Source organism: Labrus bergylta, chromosome 15, assembly GCF_963930695.1.
Source record: "Labrus bergylta chromosome 15, fLabBer1.1, whole genome shotgun sequence".
Classification (NCBI taxonomy): domain Eukaryota; kingdom Metazoa; phylum Chordata; class Actinopteri; order Labriformes; family Labridae; genus Labrus; species Labrus bergylta.
Window position 1 is genome coordinate 22,252,269 of NC_089209.1, and position 21,839 is coordinate 22,274,107.

General features: G+C 41.9%; 1 protein-coding gene across 7 annotated transcripts in view; it reads right to left on the bottom strand.

Annotated features, from left to right (window-relative positions):
- The window catches only part of cdc42bpab (CDC42 binding protein kinase alpha (DMPK-like) b), a 75,111-nt gene that overhangs the window by 17,523 nt on the left and 35,749 nt on the right, over nucleotides 1–21,839 (bottom strand). For all 7 annotated transcript variants that reach the window (XM_065963885.1, XM_020631491.3, XM_020631488.3 and 4 more), the window contains exons 5-19: nucleotides 20,820–20,968; nucleotides 11,440–11,533; nucleotides 9,478–9,678; nucleotides 9,130–9,268; nucleotides 8,644–8,753; nucleotides 8,431–8,510; nucleotides 7,468–7,646; nucleotides 7,250–7,372; nucleotides 6,957–7,090; nucleotides 6,365–6,486; nucleotides 6,047–6,167; nucleotides 5,624–5,734; nucleotides 5,271–5,518; nucleotides 3,745–3,850; nucleotides 498–622 (exon numbers count right to left, since the gene is read on the bottom strand). In XM_065963885.1, coding sequence (XP_065819957.1) covers nucleotides 498–622; nucleotides 3,745–3,850; nucleotides 5,271–5,518; nucleotides 5,624–5,734; nucleotides 6,047–6,167; nucleotides 6,365–6,486; nucleotides 6,957–7,090; nucleotides 7,250–7,372; nucleotides 7,468–7,646; nucleotides 8,431–8,510; nucleotides 8,644–8,753; nucleotides 9,130–9,268; nucleotides 9,478–9,678; nucleotides 11,440–11,533; nucleotides 20,820–20,968 — 2,042 coding nt within the window. The remainder of the gene's footprint in view (nucleotides 1–497; nucleotides 623–3,744; nucleotides 3,851–5,270; nucleotides 5,519–5,623; nucleotides 5,735–6,046; nucleotides 6,168–6,364; nucleotides 6,487–6,956; nucleotides 7,091–7,249; nucleotides 7,373–7,467; nucleotides 7,647–8,430; nucleotides 8,511–8,643; nucleotides 8,754–9,129; nucleotides 9,269–9,477; nucleotides 9,679–11,439; nucleotides 11,534–20,819; nucleotides 20,969–21,839) is intronic.

The window sequence follows — 21,839 nt, forward strand, 5'->3', positions numbered from 1 at the left end:
CAGTAAAGTGGATCACAGTTGAGATATTTTCCCCATACAGTGTTCTTATTTTCTACTTTTGTAGCGCATCTTATCCACCAGGGGGCAACGTAGATCACTAATCTCTTCAAAAAGCTACAGGCTCAACATTTGTTCGTGCATGTTCGGAATGCAAGTGTGTGCTTTGGTGTATGTGTCTCTCTGCTTCTGGATGCATGCATCTTGCACGTGTGTGAGTGTGTATGTTTGAGTGTGTGTGGAATGCGTGCTATGTGAGGAGCGAAGGCCTGTCCAACAGAGGGAAGCCGAGCAGCTGGCGAGGTGTCAGCTGCAATGGGAACTGATCTGAGAGGATAGGGCGGGTCAAGTAGCTCTAAGATCTTCAGAGGAATGTGAGAAATGTTGTGTTCATACTGAATAAAAGGAACACGATACGCTACCAGCAGGAATAGAGAGTGTGATTGAGGAAATTGACTGCCTGCATATGCGTGTGTGAAGTTAATTTGTGAGGGGCTCACCATTGAATGATTTCTGTGATTTGGGCCTCCCAGTGAGCTACACTCTCCTTTTTGTCAGCCAGCTCCCTCATCTCGTCCTCCAGCTGCCTGTTGGAGCCGCTCACCTTCTCGAACATGCTGGTCAGCTGGGGGGAAAAGCACAGACCTTATTGAACATCATAAAAGAAAGCAAAGAGATGTAAAGCTGTCAGTCAGTGAGAAACAAGACAGCTGGCAAATGAGTTAAGGTGTAAATTAACACCAGGACATTAAAACCTGAATTACTGTGTAATGACTCTAACAGGCAGAATCGTTGTGAAACTACAAGCCAAGGCACTCAATCTTCATGCCTTTATTTGGAGATAGGACAGTGGATAGAGTCAGAAATCGGGGAGAGAGAGTGGGGAATGACATGCAGGAAAGGAGCCATAGGTTAGATTCAAACCTGAGGTGCACACACTAACCACTAGGCTACCGGCACCCCGAGCATCCTCAATCTGAAGTCTTACTGGTTCAAAATGTTCAAAGGAATCATTGCACTACGGTTGGATGTTAGCACAGCGCTGCTCAGAAGGTGTGTCCACTCACACAGACATCCAACCTGGGGCAAGGAAGGTGATCAATCTTAAAATATCACATCCATAATCCTTTAATATGAGAGGTGTGTACACACGTAACCATGGTGACATCATTACAAGTCTAAAACTGCCCTACTGTTTGCTTTAAGACTTCACACTGTGGACTCATTTTTGGTGTCTTCCTGTCAACGCTGTGATGTAATGTGCGAGCTGAGAGTCATTTTACATTGTTTTTCAATTGCTTTCCATTCCTGGAGCAGGTCGCCAGCGAATGTTTGGAGTATCTGTGAGGACAGTGGAGGTCATAAAATAAAGGCAGTGTTGTGGAGAAGGGCTTCAGCCCACTGGAATGAACACAAACATTTGATGAAATAAATATTGCCTCTTAGGGCAAGTACTGTGCCTCTTGGGAAAGAAGTCTACTTTACGACTTTAATGTGATGAAATCACTCCATATAAGACTAAAATTCACGAGTTACAACAGACTGTGATCGATGCTGAGAACATAGACAGCACAACTCTTCATAAACACATTGTTTACTGTGTAATAGTTTGATATCTACTGACTTTTATTTAGCAGAATAAAAACTCCTCTCACACAATAAACCATGTCCTGCTTCATGTTCGTTTCTCTCGAGTTTGTTCTTCTTGAATTACACACTCGTCATTCTAACATATAAAAACACTTGTTTGACTTGAAATTAGAATCTGATTATATATGTTTTCCTAATATTCAATTGCATGTGTACTCTGTTGAAGTTGAGTATTTGCTAGGACAGTTCTTCCCAAAGTGTGGGCTGCAGCCCCCTAGTGGGCTGTGTGGGTACTGCAGGTGGACCACGAAAGGACCTCCACAAAGACCATAAAAATAAATATCCCAACCCTTTAAGTGTTTAGTAATGCCTGTCATGACTATTCATGGCTATGATAGCGTATAATATTTTACTATTGGTTTAGTAAACTTTCTTGTACGTCCAATAATTTACCCTCACTGAGAATGATAGCTGAAACTTTTATTTTAAAACAGGCCAGGGGTGATTTTGTATTTCAAAGTGGGCCGGGGCGGCTGTGCTAGAACATTGAGAAACACTCCCACAGCTTCCTCAGTCTCCATGTCTATCTGTATTTGTGTTCAGAACTCTTACTCTTAAAGGTATCCACTGAATACATTTGACTGCTGCTTACTATTTCACATTCTTTAATTAAGGCTATCCCTTTAGTAAGCTACATCAACACACTTTGTGTACAGTTGCTGCTGCAAAGCTAACATGCAGAGAGCACAAAGCGGCTGCTTAGAGTCGGAGAACCAGCTTCACACGCTGAGACTTTTAACTCTGTTAGTTACTGAAGTTCACTTCACAGCCACAGTACATGAAGGTGACGATATGAGATCTCAGTAGAGAGACTTTTGTACAGCTAGCTCCTAGCCACTTTGTTTGCTCCCCATTTACAGAAGAGAGATTAAATGTAATGAGAAGAAGGTGTTGTAGTATATCAGACGTTCCAGTCTGTGGACGGCACTGTGAATTTATGTTTCTCCACTCTTCAGCAAGTAATGCTAATTTGTGATCATTTACGTCAAAGCACAAAAACGACCTCTAAATGGAACGCAACTTTCCTTTGAGTGGATTTTTAAATCAGCCTGATTCATGCCAGACATTGAAAATTGTTTTATTATTGTTTAAATATAATAACATATTCTGTCCTTGAAAGGAAAAGTGAAATATGAATTTATAAGTGAATCAAGTTATAAGAGTCAAGTTTTTCAGGAGAATCTGAGCTGAGAAAGAAGGAGCAGAAAAAGACGATCTATTGTGAAAAACAATGTCTCTGTGTGAACTGTAAGCAGAACAGTTTGAGCGTCTTATCACTACAAATGAAACGTCAGAGGTTTGTCTACTCTGCTCTCCTTGAAACACACACACTCACACACTGAAAGACTTTATAACTGAAGACGAAGTGGCTTTATTTTACTAGTAAGCAAACAGTGTTGAAAGTCCGCGGCTCCACTGAAAGATGAGTCAGTAGAACAATAATATTTTCACAATCTCTAAATGTGTTGAAAAACTGCTTGGTGCAAAGACTAAGCATGCAGCCACATTGTATCGGCCATGAAGCCTTTAGCTTTAAAACAAATATCATTTTTCAGTTCTTAAAAATAACACAAAAACACATTTAGTAACCATAGTGACACGTGCTATCATTCCAGTGGCAAACACATCCACTCTCTTTTCATTTAATCAAGATATGTTTTCTTTCTTTATCAGTCGCAGACTTTGAAACAACTCTCTGACTTTAAATTGCATTTGTCAAAATGCCTCCCACTTCTAAAACCTTGTTTAAATTTAGGGTCTTTCTGAACTTCCAAGAGCTATTTCCAAAGTCAATAAAGCGTAATCCAGAGACTCATTCCATCGAACTGTGTAGGAGGCTACAGGGTGTTTTTAATGGGGGACATTGAACAGTGATTTCTTTGGAAGAGCTGCGAGAGAGGGGGTGGAGAAAAGAATGTGATGACAGAGTTCAGCCTGGTCAAGTGGGGTTACCTGGGGTTAGGGGATAGATGTTTGTTAATGTGTGAGTTTCTACACGTAAGGGAGTCAAACAGATGACTTACAGGCTGTGACGGCTTCTTGTTTATCAGGGTGATTATTAAGTGTTTGTTGTGTTTCTGTGAAAATATACTTTACCTTATCCAGCTCACTGGACATCTTCTTATTTTCTTCAATGAGCAGGACTCTCTCCCTCTCATACTTCTCCTTGTACTCGCTCTCAAACTCTTCCCTTTCGCTTTGGCTGGAGAAACACACACACACACACACACACACATTATTACATCATTGCACTCGTGACACTAAATAAACGTACATTCAATTGGCAGCTGCTAATCCTCTCTTCACTCTTGACTTTGTGATTTCAACCTGAATACAAACTCAATCTTTCAAAAAGAGATCTGGGTTTTTGTTAAACTTGAACACTAATCTTTGAACTGTTATTGAATGTTAAATAAGCATGGCAGGTTTTCTTATGCGGTGGTTAAATAACAACACAAGTTTACAAAAAATATAATAAAATGTTTTAAAAACTTGCTGCCAACCTCCCTCAGAATGCCTCATCTATCCTCCTACCCGTGTTGGTGTGTAGGCTCCACACATTTCCTTAAATCATATCAAAGGCTTGATACTAACACTGGGTACACATCATGAAGCCCAAACACATTAATGCAGAACGAATCTGATACAGCCGAGTGTTTATAAATGAATCAGAAAGTAGTGAGAATAGCACGTCAGTAACACCGAGCAGGAAGGTTAGGCTAAGGCGTACAAAAACATTGTTTAAATTTTGAAGCCTTCTACTAAAAAACAAACAAAGATTTTATTAAAAAATGATTCAACCATTGGTTGACAAAGTATCAGGTGCCCCTGGCTTCTTACCAGAGGGGTCTGCAGCAGAAATAATAGTTACCTTGTCTCATCTAATGACAGTAAATATTGGATTTGGCAGTTTAAAGGAACATTTTTGCTCATATTCAACTTTTTCTACCTCACTTTGAGGTTGTACGTTTATCTAAATCAGGTTGTAACTCTTAGTATGTGAGTTTAACAAGTTTTCATGTTGTTTAAACTGAGATAAACTGAAGACGAGTATAAAAACAAACATGTTCACATACTACCCAGTGACTACCCACATGAGTTTTTACTTTTCAATTTGACAGCACGTGAGAATTATTTACAATTTAAATGGAAATTAGATCAGATATATCTGCTATCAGTTCATAACAATGAGCCAAGGAGCTCACTGAAATGGTAGATTTCAGCTTTCTGGATGAATCTCTTAATATTGATTCACCTCCTGTGAGATGAGGGTGAAACTGGAGGGATAGAAATACTAAAGAAGGAGCTCACTATGGCTAAGGGGCAACACAACTATTTAATTCTAATCGTACTACATTCAAGTGATGACTAGTTCAGCTATTCAAGAGAAACAGCACTTCACAGTTACTACATTTATACCTGACATGGAGTCATATTTAATGTAATGTTAATTACCTCATGCAAACATCACTGGAAGAACAACAAAGAAAACACATGATATTGAGACTTCCATTACACTAAGCATACGAAGTTTAGTAATATCACTAACGGCACTGTACTGCAACAAAACCACAGAGGTAAGAAGATGATGAAAAAGAATCAGAGATGACTAAATACGATACCTCTCACGGCGAGTCTTGTCCAGCTTGTCTTTGAGCATCAGGATCTCTTTCTGCAGGGTCAGGTGTTGGCTCTCAGCGTCACGCAGCTCTTTGCGCAGGGCCTTCAGCTCTGTGCTATGCTGCGCCTCTCTGCGTGCTAACTCCTCCTCGTACAGAAGAGTTTTCTTCTCCAGGTCTCCCCGCAGGCGTCCCATCTCCTGGGTCTGGTCGGCTGAGGCCGGGATGGTAGAGGAGCCAGCCTGCTTCAACTAGGTGAGGAGAAAGTGGACAAATGTGAAGGTGGTATGGGTTCGATCTTTGTAATCCGTGCAGACATGCTGTAGACAGACGGGTTATTGTTCAGCTGTGTGTACCTTAAGCCCTTCCAACTCCTCCTCCAGCTGTCGGCTATACTGTTCATTACGCTCTCTCAGTTTCCTCTCTTTCTGAGCTTCTGCTGACTGCTCCTCCGCCTGCGCCTCCATCTGAACAGAATACAGTTATTTCATCATACATCATATCTTAAAAACCACAAAAACATATTCAAAACCAAGCAAAGGTAAAACATTCAAATCACACATAACTGCACAAATACAAAAGAGGAGGGAAACTAAATGACACACTCTGTTACAGCCACATTATCTAATCTACCGTCTAAAAACTTGTGTAAATCTGTGAAGTATTCTAGGTAGGTGGTACTAGAACCATACACAGGCACTAATAGAAGTGTGAATTGTGCACCGACCAGTAAATGGAGACAACAGGGAGTGCTAGCAACCACAGGGAGACTACTCTACCTCCTTCTTGGCCCTCTCAGCCTTTCGCACCTCAAGGCGGAGAGCCTCCACCTTCTGACTTAAGCTCTCCATCTCCTCCTCCTTATCGCGCAACTGGCGAGCCAGGCGCTGCTTCGCTGACCTGGCAAAACAAAAAAAGTTGAGTCACAACATGTTGTGAATGTTACAGGTTAGTAACACATATGAACAAGAACAGCATATAACACCTATTGTTACAGTTCATGAAATAAGAAGCATAATAGATCAATGTATGTATTTCACTCAGTTGTAACTGAGCCACATTATCAGGAAGGCTTAGCCGTAGAGCAGCGATCCTACCTGAGGTCTGTGAGTCTCTCGTTGAGTTCAGAGAACTCCTGCATGGCCAGTTTTCTCTGGCTGTGAGCTTCCTTTAGCTCCTTCGATTGAGACTTCAGCTTCTCACTGGCCTCCACGACATCCTGAACACAAAGGGAGATTAACATTTAGGGAAGGGACACTGACATCAATAAAGGCATTGCTAGCTCCTCAGACACAGAGATCAAAGTGGAGTAATCTGGCTGCAGGTTTGTGTTATTTGAACATTGATATCTGTGAGTTTATAGGCACAGCTACAATACAGGCTTTAGTGCTCAGTATGAGCAAAGGCTAAAGGATTTGTCTCTTTAACTACCTTGACTGATGGTTTTTAACTATTTCAACAGATATCCTCATGGCATTTCTTAATTATTGCTTGTTCGTTCATAAACCCCAGGTCAGACGTTCATGTTACAATAGTTCAAATTACAGACATAACTCTGTGAAACTGGGGGTCTAGATCTATATAGACACACACAAACACACACAAACACACACTCACACACACTCACACACACTCACACACACACTCACACACATGAGAATAAGAATAGCAATATGTTAGAGGTTCTACCTTGTGCAGGTCATCCCTCTCCTGTGTAAGGCTCTTCATCTGCTTCTCCAGAGTTTTGACGTGTTTAGAGGAGTCCTCCAGGTCCCTGCGGGCCGAAGACACGTCCTCCAGCTGTTTCTCCAGTTGGCCCGAGTCTAAAAACACACACACACACACATTACAGAAAAGGTTTAAGACTCAATAAAACGTTGTTTCTTTATTAGCTTGACATTAAAGTGTGGCTGGTTTCAGAAAACAAAAAAGCTTTGCAGGGAGACAGAGGTGAACTGAATGTAACTTTTAAAAACTCTCACCAGCTATCTGTTTCTTGAGGATGTCGATCTCGCTCTTCAGACTCCTGATCTCCCCCTCTTTGTTAACACTGGGAGGGCCCTCGCCTGATGGGTGCTGTAAGGCCTGCACAGTCTGAGTGGACTCTGAGGAGGATCAGGTGCAAGTCATTTATTTGCATTTGCTTTTACTTTGAATTAAAACGTACATGTCAGGAGACAGATTCTGTCATCAGCTGTACCTTGCAGCTTGCGGCTCAGCTCTAGTTTCTCTTGCTCAAGTCGCCGGATCCTCCTCTCGTAGGCCTCGGTGGCCAGGCTGTCCTCCAGGCTGCGCTGCACATCCAGGTCCAGCTGGTCCTGACCAGACTTACCCGGCCTCACCACCAGCTGTCGCAGGCAACCCCTGTCAGATAGGGTGCTGTGGGGAAGTATGATGTGGGGAAAATTAGGTAGTGAAGGGTGAGAACAGTTTTAGACAGAATCGGTGAGGAAAATGGATAAAAAGTGGAAAGATTGAAAGAAAAGAAAAGAAAAGAAAAGAAAAGGAGAAAAAAAGGAAAAGACAGAAGCGGGGGGGGGAGAGAAACAGGCAAGAGGAGTGGATGATTGAGATGAGATCAAAGATGAGAATATGTTGAGCGTTGAAAGAAGGGTGGAGAGGGAGTATGGAGAAGGAATGACGACAACATAAAGGGGGGAGGAGGGGGTTACAGTGGTGGGAAAAAACGAAAAAGTCATTATCACTGAGCCCTGAAGAGATAAGAAAGTAAGTGTCGGCTTTGTTGCTTTCTCAAAACAGTGTACAGTGTGAGGATCTACATAATGTCCTCGAACATCACCTTATTAGGCAGGAAAGCTCCTTTAATACGCTGAGCTTCTTCAGATGGAGAGATAACAATGCTAAGAGGGGAAGAAGGCTTGTCTGGAAACTCTGTCTGTTTTAAATGACTAATTACACAGAAAGCCAGACAGTGACAAGGTGTCAGACTTATTATAAATCTCTTAGTTTTAGAAAGTTGAGGAAAGATAAGTCTCCTTCATTTCTCCACCTGGAAGAAATCACTTGAGGAAACTGTGTCCTCAATACTTAATAAGAAATCTGAAGGGAGACATTGTAAAATAAATAGAGCGAGCCTCAAGTCTAGATAGAGTCAATCTTTATATCATTTGTCCACATGTCTGTGTCCCAGTGAAGCACTTACCATTTACTTGTGTAGGTGAAACCCACAAAGGGTAAGTGGTGACCAGAGAAAGCAGTGTGAGAGGGAGGGGGCATAGTCTCCTGAAGAATTAAGAAAAATTGACAAAATTAGCAAGATGTTCACATCCACTACATGCAATTATCAGAAATAGAAATGTACTCAGAGGAGAACCACAGTGTGAGAGTAGAGTGCATGTCAAGACAAGCAACTTACAGAGTTCTTTAGGCAGTCATCATCCACGTCAAAGTTAGAGGTATCTGTAGGACTGCTGACTTCTGGGATGTAGGGCGCTTCACAGGTAAGAACGTTTTCCCAATCAATGCCTGAAAACAACAGAGACAAATACTTAAACTACGAGGTTTATCTTCTTTAATTTGTTATTTGTGTACTTGATGAGTTCTATATTAAGTATTTCTTATTCTGTTTGTTTTAATTTATATAGTTACTGATTTATTTATTTTTTAAATGTATTGAATGAGTACAATAGTTAGTGAGATTGTACACTTGTGAGACCAAAAAAAAAAAAACCCTGACTGACTGAAATGAGAAAAACACAGAATAGCTACAAAGAAATACCAGAAGATTTATTGGCTGAAAAAAAAAATCTCAGCCCTAATCTACAAGTGATAAATATCACTTGGCATGTAAATAGAAGACACATTGATTCAATAGAAGACTTTGTCACATCTATTCCTGTACCAGTGAAAAATGGGTGGTGCTTGAAGTCTTCAATGCCGTTCTGGCCCAATCTGTGCTCACGACTGCAAATGAGCCGGCGAATCAGATCCTTTGCATCCTCCGAAACATCTGTTATCTGCTGTGGGAACTGAAATCGCTCCTGTGAAGAAAAAAACATCAGGGTGTGCAGCAGTGGTTTGAGATGTTTACACTTCCAAATGGTATGCTTCTTATCTGTTACACACACATTAGCATGTACACAACACATATGTAGGCATTTACTGAATAAAATCTTGTCTAGAACTTACACTTTTTAGATTTTGAAAAAGATTAGACGCCTAAAATACTCTTTAAAACTCATAAGCTCACCTTGTGGTTCATGATCTTCCCATAGGTCTCCACCAGGGACTCTGCATAGAAAGGAGTCTCGCCGTAGAGCATTTCATACATGCAGACGCCCAGGGACCACCAGTCACACTCAGGTCCGTACTTGCCTTTGCCATCCTCCATAGCCTGGAGGATTTCTGGGGAGATGTAGTCTGGAGTCCCCACCGCCACCGAGGACTGGACCTAAGGCAGAAAGGACAATATCAGTCAACAACTGATCCAAAAATATCCAAAACAATCACATACAAGAACAAAATCTAGCAAAGGAAAAAGCTCAGAACTTTAATATTCAGTGTTCGGTTGTGCTTATGTTACGTTATCAGTTAGCTCCCAGTATAACAGAATTAATTTCCCATTTGGGACAACAAAGCTATCAATCTATCATGCTATTGAATGTAGTTATGATGCTGAATTCTTGAAAATTATGTGAGAAGAAATGTACCCCCAGTCCAGCAAACAACCAAACTAAGAGTTTAAGGAACCTTCAAGCCTCCACTAGGGATGCACCAATCAGATCCTGGTATCCAATATCAGTGTGACACCGACTCAAATAGCTAGATCAGGTATTGTGACTATATGCACCCATGAGCCCGATCTATACAATTTATTTCTATGCTATTCTGTCATCAGTGCAGTGGTAGGCCTAGCATTTTGCTAGGCAGAGACAACATAGCATAGAGGGTGCTAGCAACTAAGGCCCAGCAGTTTGGAGGTATTTCAACACTGTATACTGTATACTGTATACTGTATACTGTATACGACTATTTGCGAAGCTAACTGAAGAGTTTAAACGAACAAAGAGGGCAAGGACACAAACCAAAGCAAAGCATCAAAACTTTGTCGTCTGCATTGCAAATAGGGGGGAAACTCTCCAGGGAGGGTTTGAAAGCGGAACACTTGAAACCTTGGTACTGTTTAACATCATGTAAATATATTTCTGAGAGCATTCTGCCTGGCCTGTGCAAGAACGTATGAGAACATTCAGCTGAATGAATGGATGTAAAAGCTGTAAGCTCCCAAGCATATACCTGGAGCTATGATGTTAACTTACAGTGCGGTGCTAGAGGCTACAAGCTAACAACTACCACAGATTTATTTATTTATTCCTTTATCTAACAGGTACACACAGATCACACACCAACGAATGCTTTATCAGTTTACTAAAGAGCTTAAGATTTTGATTTGCTCAAGGGCACCTCTGCAATGCTCAGGAGGGGAACTACCACCTCTCCAGCTACCAGTACAATTTCAAGATTTGGTCCGCACCGGGAACAAGCGACCCTCTGGTTCCCAACGCAATTCCCTACAGACTGAGCTACTGCCTGCCGCCCACTTAAACTGTAAAGAATGAATTTTTCCAAAATGACTGACGTGATTAAGTCCAAAATGCTCCACAGTGGAAGATGGAAGAAACTGATGTTGTGATCAGATCAAATTCCCTCAAACAAAAACATCTCCTTGTGACCAAACACGTAAATTTGATGTCATTAAATTAAGTAAGGACTCCTAGACTTCAAAAATGCATAGCGGTGATGGATCTTGATGAAGGCTATATGAAATACACTCCTTATAATTCACAGCCTCAACTTTGACATTTTAGTCGAAGACAAGTTTCCAAGAAGTGTTAAATAAGTCCTACGTTTATTTCTTCAAATGGTCATATAACCACATCACTTTGTTATCATTGGAGGACCAAACACAGGCACTTCTTTGATAATGCATCTCATCCTGACATTTTTCTTTTACATAACACCTGAGGGAAAAGTCTTCTTTTTTTTTTTTTTGCAAGAAGAATTGTCTGAATCATAGAATACGAAAACAGCCAAGCTGCTGAACCACACTCCTCCTGGGAGACCCCCGGGGGTTGACAAGGAGGTCAGTAAAGCTCTGGTATGTTTGCTTTGGACTGGAGGAAGCGTCAGCAGCACAGTGGTAAAAACTTACCGTCCCGTCCTCCATAAGTTTGAGACAGGAGCCAAAATCAGCCAGGCGGATGTGGCCGTTCATATCCAACAGAATGTTGTCGGGTTTTATGTCCCTGAAAGAAGAAGGAGGAAGGGATGGGGAAGGGGGGTTGCATGGAAAAAACAAAAGAGAGAGAGGAGACACATTGAGCGAGAAATTCTTCTTGAGCACATTGTAGAAGATGAAAACAAAAGAATAGGTAAAGAGCAGTCAAAACAGACACGCAAGTCTGATCATATATATTATGTTGCAACTCGTCGTCAACTTTCCTCAAATTAAAGAACATAACCTGAGGACATTTGACATACCTCGTCTTAACTCGCTTGTAAATCTAGTGATTAAGAGTTCTGATAAATTTGCAATTTAATCAAGTGTAATATCCTGCACATTTATCAGGAGCGTGACAACCCCAAACTAACCACAAAAAAAAAGAAAAAACACTGAAAATAGTTGAGCTTGTGTGTGTGTGTGTGTGTGTGTGTGTGTGTGTGTGTGTGTGTGTGTGTGTGTGTGTGTGTGTGTGTGTGTGTGTGTGTGTGTGTGTGTGTGAGTTTACGGGATACAGTTTTAAAACACACAAACATGCACTCTGTTTGAGGAAATATTCAACACACAAACACACTCCCACTTACAAAAAAAAGGCCTTGTGTCCTCAATAGACTTACACTCCCCAGTTCACTTTTCCAACAATATTTGTGTTTGTGAACAGACACGGACTGGGGGTGGGGTGGATACTGACAACACATTCTTTCACAGATGTGTACACAGCGGCCACCTTAGAATTCTTGCTCAAACTGCGTCTGTTCAACATTACTACTGCTGATGATGTGTTTAGAATATAGCTACAGACTATGGCTGTATTCCAGCTGAAGGATTCATGGCTACACGGGCTGTTTGGACGAGCAACAACACCAGCTGGACAATATCAATAATCACCAAAACAGCCATATTTGTACAAGCAGATAATCATGTTTGTGTGGGCTGGATCATCAGAATGGCTGATGATTAACCTAAAAGATGACATATCAAGAAGGACTGAAACTAAAAGATGTTTATCATGAGCCCGACCCATATACAGAATCTCTTCAAATTGGTCAAATATACACTTTTTTTATTTTTACATAAACTATAAACAGTAAACTATTCTTAGAGGGAATATGGAAATGGTGTTGTCACGAATGGGTTTGTCTCTTAACTCAAAAGGTCGGGGGTTCAATCCCCAGCTCCTTCAGCCACATATCCATGTGTCCTTGGGCAAGACACTTAATCCCAAATTACTCCCGCTGCTTTATCAGTGATGTGTGAATGGGATTAGTTCATACTAATGGCCACTTTACATATAAGCCTCTGCCATCAGTGTGTGAATGTGTTGGTGTGACCTGTGGTGTAAAAGTGCTTTGAGTAGTCAGAAGACTAAAAGTCCATTTACTGTTTACAGTGTGCATTTTGAACTTCCTTGTTTAGGAAACACTGGCAACTGTAAGCAGTATGCAGCTGATCATAAGAGTTGAGCAGACATCTTTGCATGATCATATAGTTTCTAAATCTATTTGTATTCCAGCTCAGGATTCAACGATATCAGCCACTATTTACCGGTAGGTTATCATCATGACAGTATTTGCAACTTTAAAAAAACATGCATCTACTTCTGCAATGAAAATGATCATTTGTAGGTCGTAATCTTAATGGAGTGAGGTGCAGGAGATCTCCCAGTCTCTTAAACAGGTGGTCACTGACAGGTGGTCTGTGGTGGCCGTCTGGTGCTATTGTCTTACATGGCAGTCTAGAGTGCTAATGGGAATCCCTGCCCTGGATCTTAAGGCCTGGTCTAGTCCAGTCTCTATGAGTGATTTTCAGCTTGTATGTATTAACTTTTGTTTTCAGTCTTCATTTTCATTATAACAACCCAATGAACTCAAGCCATGACTGGTATGAAACAGAGATGTCATTGTACCCCATCATGTTAGCTAAATATAGCCACTGTCCTTGTCTGACCATTCCACTGATTTCCCCTGAGGGCAGACCCTGCCGGGCCCCGGACTGAGGCCCTCTTATCAGCACAATGAACCACGACACAGCTCAATACACATGGTGTGAATGGCACATACACTGTAACTGTAGATTGGTGACGAACAGGAAACACAAAAATATCAGTTAAGAGGATAACACATGAATCATGTCAGCATAAAGAGACACTCACACACTTGATGTAACAGGTTACAGAGCTGTGAGGGTGCTACATCTGGGCAAGAGTGTAAGCATGGCTCTGCTAAAAAATAATAAACCCAATTCCCAACAATATCTCCCAACTCCACACTCCTTCTTTTGAACAACAACCAGTAGTAAGTACTGATTTCAATGCATGTAAAAACAGGAAGATGTATATAATGAAACTAAAAAAGGAATTTAGACAGAAACACAATCTCTAAATTGAACACAATAAAGAAATTTACACTCCAAGAGCGTCCTACATTTGCTGAAGGCAGCATCTTGTAACTTGTCTTGCCGTTTTTAACCATGACAGCTTTCCAATTTTAGAGATATCCTCAAACAGACATTAGAAAAGATTTGGGTCGACTTGAAATGTACAAAGGTGCTTTCAAATAAACGATAGCCAACACTTTACTGTTGCTTGGCAAGGCAGTCATTTTTGCCAGATGACAAAACTTCAGGAGGTGACGACTAATCAGTTAAAGCTCATGAAATTCTCACTTTGAGTTTTCCTCAAAGTCTTCTTCACTGGGCAGAGGATACATGAGACTACTGTCCAAGCCTGAGAGATTTGTTCTTCTTTTAAGAGCAAGCAGACATAAAGTAGCTCTGAAATTCCCTTTGATGTGTCTGTCTTCAGCTATAGAAGCCTTCAAAGCCAGATGTGGAGTCCCTGTCATTTTCCAGTAGTGTTAATAGTCCCATCTCTTGGGGCTGGAGCAGGGGAGGGGCTAGCTATTCTCTGCTTCACATGCACCACTAAATCACCATCCTATAAAACCAAAGATTAAAGCTATATGTGCACATATGTGACTCGTGTAGACAAATAAAAGTCAGGCCTTAAAACATGTACGTGAATATAAGTTAACACTTCAAATCACTGCTTTCATCATGGACCACTAAGAAGTCTTTTTAAAGATCTTGACTTTCCAAAGTGAATACTATGTAATGCATTTCAAATGGAAACCACCTTCTATACCCCATTACCTCTATGAAATGAACTTAACATACAAACATAAAAACCTGACAGGATATGTTGTGGCTCTTATCTCTAATACTATGCTGTTCTGTTTCATCTGAACCTTCACCTTAATATTAACTACCCAATATGTACACATATTGGAAGACTGGAGCATGAGGACATGAACTTGGGCAAGATTGCTGCAAATAATATTCTGCCTTCGGCTTGCATTATCATAGTGTTAGTAACAGAACTTTTGGAACATTTTTAACCTCTAGAGGAGCTGTTATTTGTGTTTCATTAAACATTAAAGGTTAGCTTGAAGGTGTCCTGTGGAGTTTTTGACCACCAGTGGAACAAAACAATGTTTTAATATGACTTACTCTCTGTTTTGACAACCTTGTGCATGAGCGAGGAGAAAATGTGCACACTCAGAAGTGCTCATTCTTGTCGCCTCATTCCACTGGTCTATAGGTGGCAGTAGTGGGCCAAGTTCCTTAGCAACACCCAAGTAAAGGCAGAGAAGAAAAATGCATGGCAGTAGGCACTGATGTTACCACTTGGTGCTTACATATTGCCAGTTCAAGGCGGGATATTTACAATACAGTTACGATTAGCCTGCAACGTGTAGCGCATGGGAGACGGATTGTGAGGCAAAGTTGTTCCACACCTGATCCGCCATCGGGGATAGCAACAGAACCATAATCAGGGGGAAGATGGTGGCGATGTGTGATGCTGCAGCCAGCATGGTGTAACATGCCGTGCCTCTTGTGCAGGCCATAACGCAATGTGACACCACACTCTGGAACACCAACATGACGCTGCTGCAAACGCAATGTGGAAGTACAAAGGCCTAATGACAGTGGAACTTCGTTATGACACTGTTGCGGTATTACGATCTGTACTGAAGGGTTTAATTGTTTCAATAAATCAAATGTTTCAATCAAATGCTCCGTGAGAAAGGCAAAGCATTTAACACGTTTGCCAATCCTCACACATACAATGAAAACAGAAGATTTGTTCACAAGAAGACTCCACAGAGGACCTTCAAGGGGACAAGTCCTAGAAGCCAAAGTTCAAATGACCTACAAAAAGTTATCCTTTAAAATAGGAAGAGGAGCACGTATCAGACACTAAAATAAACACAGAAGACAAGTTAACAAGACTACACTATGTTACGTAAGCTAAGCAAGAAAGTATGTGATGTGTTTACATGCAGCAGAAATGAAACATGAAACCTCAAAACTCTGAAATCCTTAATGTGAAGTTTAAACCTTACATATCTTAAATGACAAACATGAAACTTCAACTAGAGTGAGAGTATGTGGATCTGTGTGTGTGTGTGTGTGTGTATGTGTGTGTGTGTGTGTGTGTGTGTAAGTGTATACACACAGGTGATTCAATTGCTGCAAGGCCTTAATCTGCCCCAGAGACTTCTGGTCTGCCAAAGATCAGACAGCATGAGTTGACCCTTGCCTGTCCATGTGTGTGTAATACATGTGTGTGGCAGACAAACAGCACAGTGGGGGTAAGAGGGGGAAATGGTGCAGCTACTGATAAACCATTTAGTGCTAAAGCCATGTCTGCCCACTCCCCTCTCTTCCTCGCTCTCCTTTATCAGCAGAAACTGTCACTTCTTCCTTTCTCATAGTTCTCCTTGTTCTCTCTTTGACTGCAAATATCCACATTAGCATTTCCTTGATGCACTTCACATCATCTTTCCCTTTTCCTATTGTGACGAACCCACTGATGGTAAGGGTAGCTGCATTAATACCTCACATCTAACACCACTAGAAGCTTATAGCACAAAAGCTGACTCACATTAACCCTTCACACATATGGACAAACCTGGAGAGTGGGTGGTGCTTAGCTGGTGCTGGGCTACACTTGTTCGCATAGTTAATTGGGCTACTGTGTCACAGGGCTCCTGCGGTCTTAAGGAGCAGCGCACAGACCAGAATAAAGAGAGGTAATCTCTTCTAAGACCACAGCATCCATCTGTGAGGGCCATCTGGACACCACCTCACAATACACACACACACACACACACACACACACACACACACACACACACTCACTCACTCACTCACAATGCAGCCTGCAGCAACTCTGGAGACTGCACAGACAGAACATGGCTCTAGCCAAGCGTTTAGTAACTAATGGTTTAAAGAACTGCTGCCTGTGTGACTTCTGGCATCACTTGACACTCACACAAATACACACAAACATCATCTCATCATCACAGACTCACAGTTGAAACTTCATTTCAATCAAACTGGAGAATACCTCTACCATCCAAAAAACTGAATAAACAAAAGGTCGACACATGACCGAAAGCTCTTTGACAAATTAATGTTGGATATGTGTTTTGTGTGCGTGTGTGTGTGTGTGTGTGTGTGTGTGTGTGTGTGTGTGCAAGACAGAGAGAAAGCCCTGTTCACTCTTAGATCACTGAGCTGTGAGGAGCCACATGGCCCTGATCAATAATAAAACTCACAAAGGCTGCAATCAAAAAGAAACACACATCAATGCCCTCACACACAAATACAAACAATACAGAGTGCTCTTCAACAGTAAGATCACATATACAGATGTTTACTGTCACATAAGCCCTATCCAGACTGCGATATTTACACACTGTGACGTTTCGCCTTCGATCTGAATGTAGAGAAGGCGTAATGGGGGGACGAAGGGATCCATCCTCTGTACACTCTTCTCTGTAACAGTCAAGACGGTTATAATGAAGCCAGTGGGGGAGCGCTGCGCTGTGTGTGTGCATGTCTGACTGTGTGTGTGTATGTGACGCTCCTGCTGTGCTCCCAATTCTGCAACGCCGAAACGCAATGTGAATTCACAGACTGGGACACCAATATTACGCTGTCCCAGAATCAATATGAATGTACGAAGGCGTGATGACCGCTGAGCTTACATACAGCACTTTAGTGAGGGGAAAAAAGCCGTCTGAAAAGGGTTTGTAACACGCAACATCTTATTTCAGGATAGTGTGTGCTGTTCTGATCGATGTCTCCCTGAGAATGACAAATCAACTCCTCTCTGTTTCCCCACCTCCAGTCTCATTCTATTAACCCCACCCCCCACACACACACACACAAACAACCACTCAACCAGTTCTGCCATGGCAGACAGATGTGGTGCTAGGAAGCACAAAGCCATGCTGAGTTGGCCTATTGAAACATTTGTCAGGCCCCTCTGGGAGGCCACGCAGATCACTGACCACTGTGTATCTGTATGTGAGTGTGACACACACACACACACACACACACACACACACACACACACACACACACACACACACACACACACACACACACACACACACACACACACACACACACACACACACACACACACACACACACACACACACACACACACACACACACACACAAAGACCTCCTTTGCGTGTGACTCCAGCACACGCTGCCTCTCATGGGATCCATCTGAAGAGGACAGAAGGTTGACCTCAAGGCTCTCCACTCTTCATTTCTTTCATCTGTGTTCTTTTCAACTTCATCAGTGTCAACAGGGTTGCAAATATTCAACTAATTTCAAATCGGCCGACTTTGTGGCAAGGTCAATGACATCAGAGGAATCAAGCAAACATTAGGAGAGCTTAAATGCCTTAATTTAGACTTTAACCTATGACGTCAGCTATCCAAAAAAAAAAAAAAAAACTTCATAATAACTATCTTAAGACTGTATATATTTGTGAATATTTTCTATACTGTTTCCATAAGGCATTGCTGCATATCAATAAGCAGTAGGTTTTTACAAACAACTGCCAGTAAGCTTGAAATGGAGACAGTGAGTGTTACATATGTAAATGATTAGTAAGAAACAGACAACAAGTAGAGATTTCAGCCCTACAAATCATTAATAAATACTAGGAGTGACCCAACCACACTGCTGGGAACCATGTTTGTGAACTTTGTCTGAGATGCTACTGGAGAATGTGTGAGCCCTCCAAAAAGCCAGGAACAGTCCCAACATGACGCTAAATGCATGACAAAGACAAAGAGAAACATGAGTCTAAATCTAAATCTTATGCTGTATTTTAAAGGACTGTGCTAATAGGAAACTGGCATCACTGGCCATTACAAACTTGAATTCCTGAGAGGGTAAAGAAAACATTGCACATAGTCACAACATTCCCAGTGTGGTGGTGTTATGTGTGTTTGATGTGACAGAAAATGAGCCATGAGAAGGGGGTCCGTTTGTTTCTGTTAATAGATGTCTTTAAGTGACAGGGTTAATTCATGTGTTGTTCCCTAATTTAAGCATGAGAATAGGAACCTGGGAAAGGGCCAAACTTACAAACACACAATATCATCAAGATTTAAACAAACACCCTTATGCACGTGACTCAAACACACCCTCCTCAGGGGACCTGTGTGGCTGCCTCCACCCATTACACAGCATGCTTACAAATATCCCATGAGTGTGTGTGTGTGTGTGTGTGTGTGTGTGTGTGTAAGTGAGAGAGACCAAGGGAGGAGTTATGGGCTGGTACGTGGGGGGAAGTGACAACACCACATCCCCACCCACACACCTCCCGTACCCCCTCATTACAGTCCCAAAGCTGCCATGAGGGGACTTAAAGAGAAACAGTTAGGTCCCCTCGTGTCCTTTTTTCCCTTCCATCCACTTCTCCGTCTCCACTGCCACCACCAACCCCCACCCACGGCCCCCAGATAACACCATGCAATTAGTGGCTCCCCACTCTCTTCTCATTCACTCCCTTTCTTAACGTCTACATTTATATCTACATCTCTCTGTCATTGCTCCCAGTAAGTCTCTTTCCGTCAAACTTCCCAGTTGAGTATGAGAGAGACTACAGACACACCCAAAACATTATCCCACCAAGCAGCCCTGGATTATCTGACTCTTTTTCTGAGCCCGCTTGTTTCCTATCCATTTCTTTTCCTTCCCTAACTCCTTGCTCAAAATTGCTGTGACGAGCCACCAATGAAAGCTGCACTGTAGATGTGTTCACATGCCCATGTACCAACTTTCTGTCCAGCAGGGCCTGGCTTCCTGCTCCAAAGGGCTTCCTCTGTTGGCTAAATGTTTTTTTTAGAATCCATGTCACAGAAGAAAAAAAAATATCTTCAAGAGCCATGAGGTGTGAAAAGTCTTCCTTGAGGTTCAGAGAATCATAGACTGTAAATATATAATGAAGGAAGCCTGAGTGACGTCACCTTATCTGTTACTGCAGGGGGCTTTGGAAGCGGTCGCCATGCTGGAAATGCTTTCTCACCCCAACTTTCTGTCAACCTAACGAGAGGCTAACAGCTGGAGCTGAGGCAGCTTTAAAGCCTCTTCATTTAAGGTTTTTATGTATTTCAGAAAGTTCACATTAGGCGTTTTTCGGACTACAGGAACCTTTTCATAGTTCTAGGAACTTTTGGAACCCTCCCCCTTTTTGACTGATTCTCTACCGCAGGAACCATGAACTATTTTAGTTCCTAGTATCCCTCTTAGAGGAACCTTTTTAGCCTACCATGGTGATGCGAATGCAGACAGAAAACAAGTCCCCACAGTGTGTAGTTCTCAGGGAACTCGGAACTTTTTGGTCCAAAAACACCTATCGTCAGAATCCAACAAATTCAGTTTGGGCCGGTTATAACAGGATTGATCAAAATATCTTTAAATATATTTCCGTCATTTTTCTCAAACTTAACTGTGATTTTAAATGCAAAACTTGAGCTACAGTATGATTTGAATGCACTACTTTACCTGTAATGAATTATTGTATTGTCACTAAAATAACAGATCTGGGCATGTCTCTAATAAGTACCACGGCTTTCCAAAGCACCAGAATCCTTCCTCTCTCATAGCCTCGTAACAAATCAAACCTCAAATCAGAGTGAAATGATGACAAACAAAGGAACAGAAATGAATATTTTGCTAGAATTAGTCGATGCTATTGACTAGTTTCAGTGAGGGTTAGACAAAGACAAAGACATCCATCCACACACACACACACACACACACTCCACATTTTCATTTATTTTCATTAAGCTGGAGTGGCTCCCCACAGCAGGAAAACTGCCCACACAGCAGGAAAATGTGAATATGCTGAACATCCATCATCAGGATTTGTTGCTCAGTCTAGTGTTTAAAAAAATAAATAATTACAGACATCAACATTCTGCCTGCTCCTCACCTGTGGACGTAGTGTAGTTGGTGAACGGAGTCGATGGCCAGCACCATCTCAGCCAGGTAGAACTTAGCCATCTCTTCAGGCAGACGGTCTTCAAACTTACTTAGCAGAGTGAGCAGATCTCCACCCACATAGTAGTCCATGACCAGGTACTAGAAAAGAAGAAGAGGCAGGCAGAGAGGAAGAGGATGAGAGTTAACATCAATGACAAGACTCAAAAAAGGAGAAACAATGGTGAAGACTGAAATAACTTAATTTAAACAACAAGACATGTAGTGCGAACCAGTGAGATGATTTATGTAGAAAACACTCAAATACAATCACACAGACGTCACAAATATGGAGCACTCCTTCCTCCCACCACCTCACTCTTCTCTCCATTTTTGTTTTCCACAAAGTATCATTACTTCAGAGGGGCACTGAGGCTTTTGACTTTTGAGGCTTTTTACTAAAAATAGATGTCTGGTCAGGCAGCGATGTATATTTTTAAAGCTTGGGGAGTGTCCAGCGTGAAGCATTTGTTGTGAGAATGTGGGAAATGGAATGACAAGCAGTCCTGGCATTTGAACTCAGGGTCACACAGAGAGGACAGACTGTCAGCATGGAAAGAGTACGATTGCCTCCAGCAGCCAATGAAAGCTGAGAAGAGCTTGGCCGACGACCCAGTCAGCGAGCTCTAAAGTCATTCTTTTGGTTTTTACATAAATGTTTTCTGGCGGTGTTAACTGCTGTTGCCCAGTTTCCTTCAATTCTAAGTCATATTGTACTTTGTGGTAAGAAGTGAATGTGCTGTTCAGCGCCTGGCAGGTCACCAGCCATCATGCAGAGCCAGTGCTGTTTTCTATAAATGAACTCGCCAGTAAAGGGTGAGAAAGGCAGGTGGAGCTACACAGTAGACCACTGTGGTTGTTTCTTTGGAAAGTACCAACGTTTGAATGTGTTGAAAGCAGGTATTATGGTGGGGGGGGTGGGGGGCAATACTCCAAAGTCAATCAGGAAAGGTTAAAAGTTGCTTGTGATAGG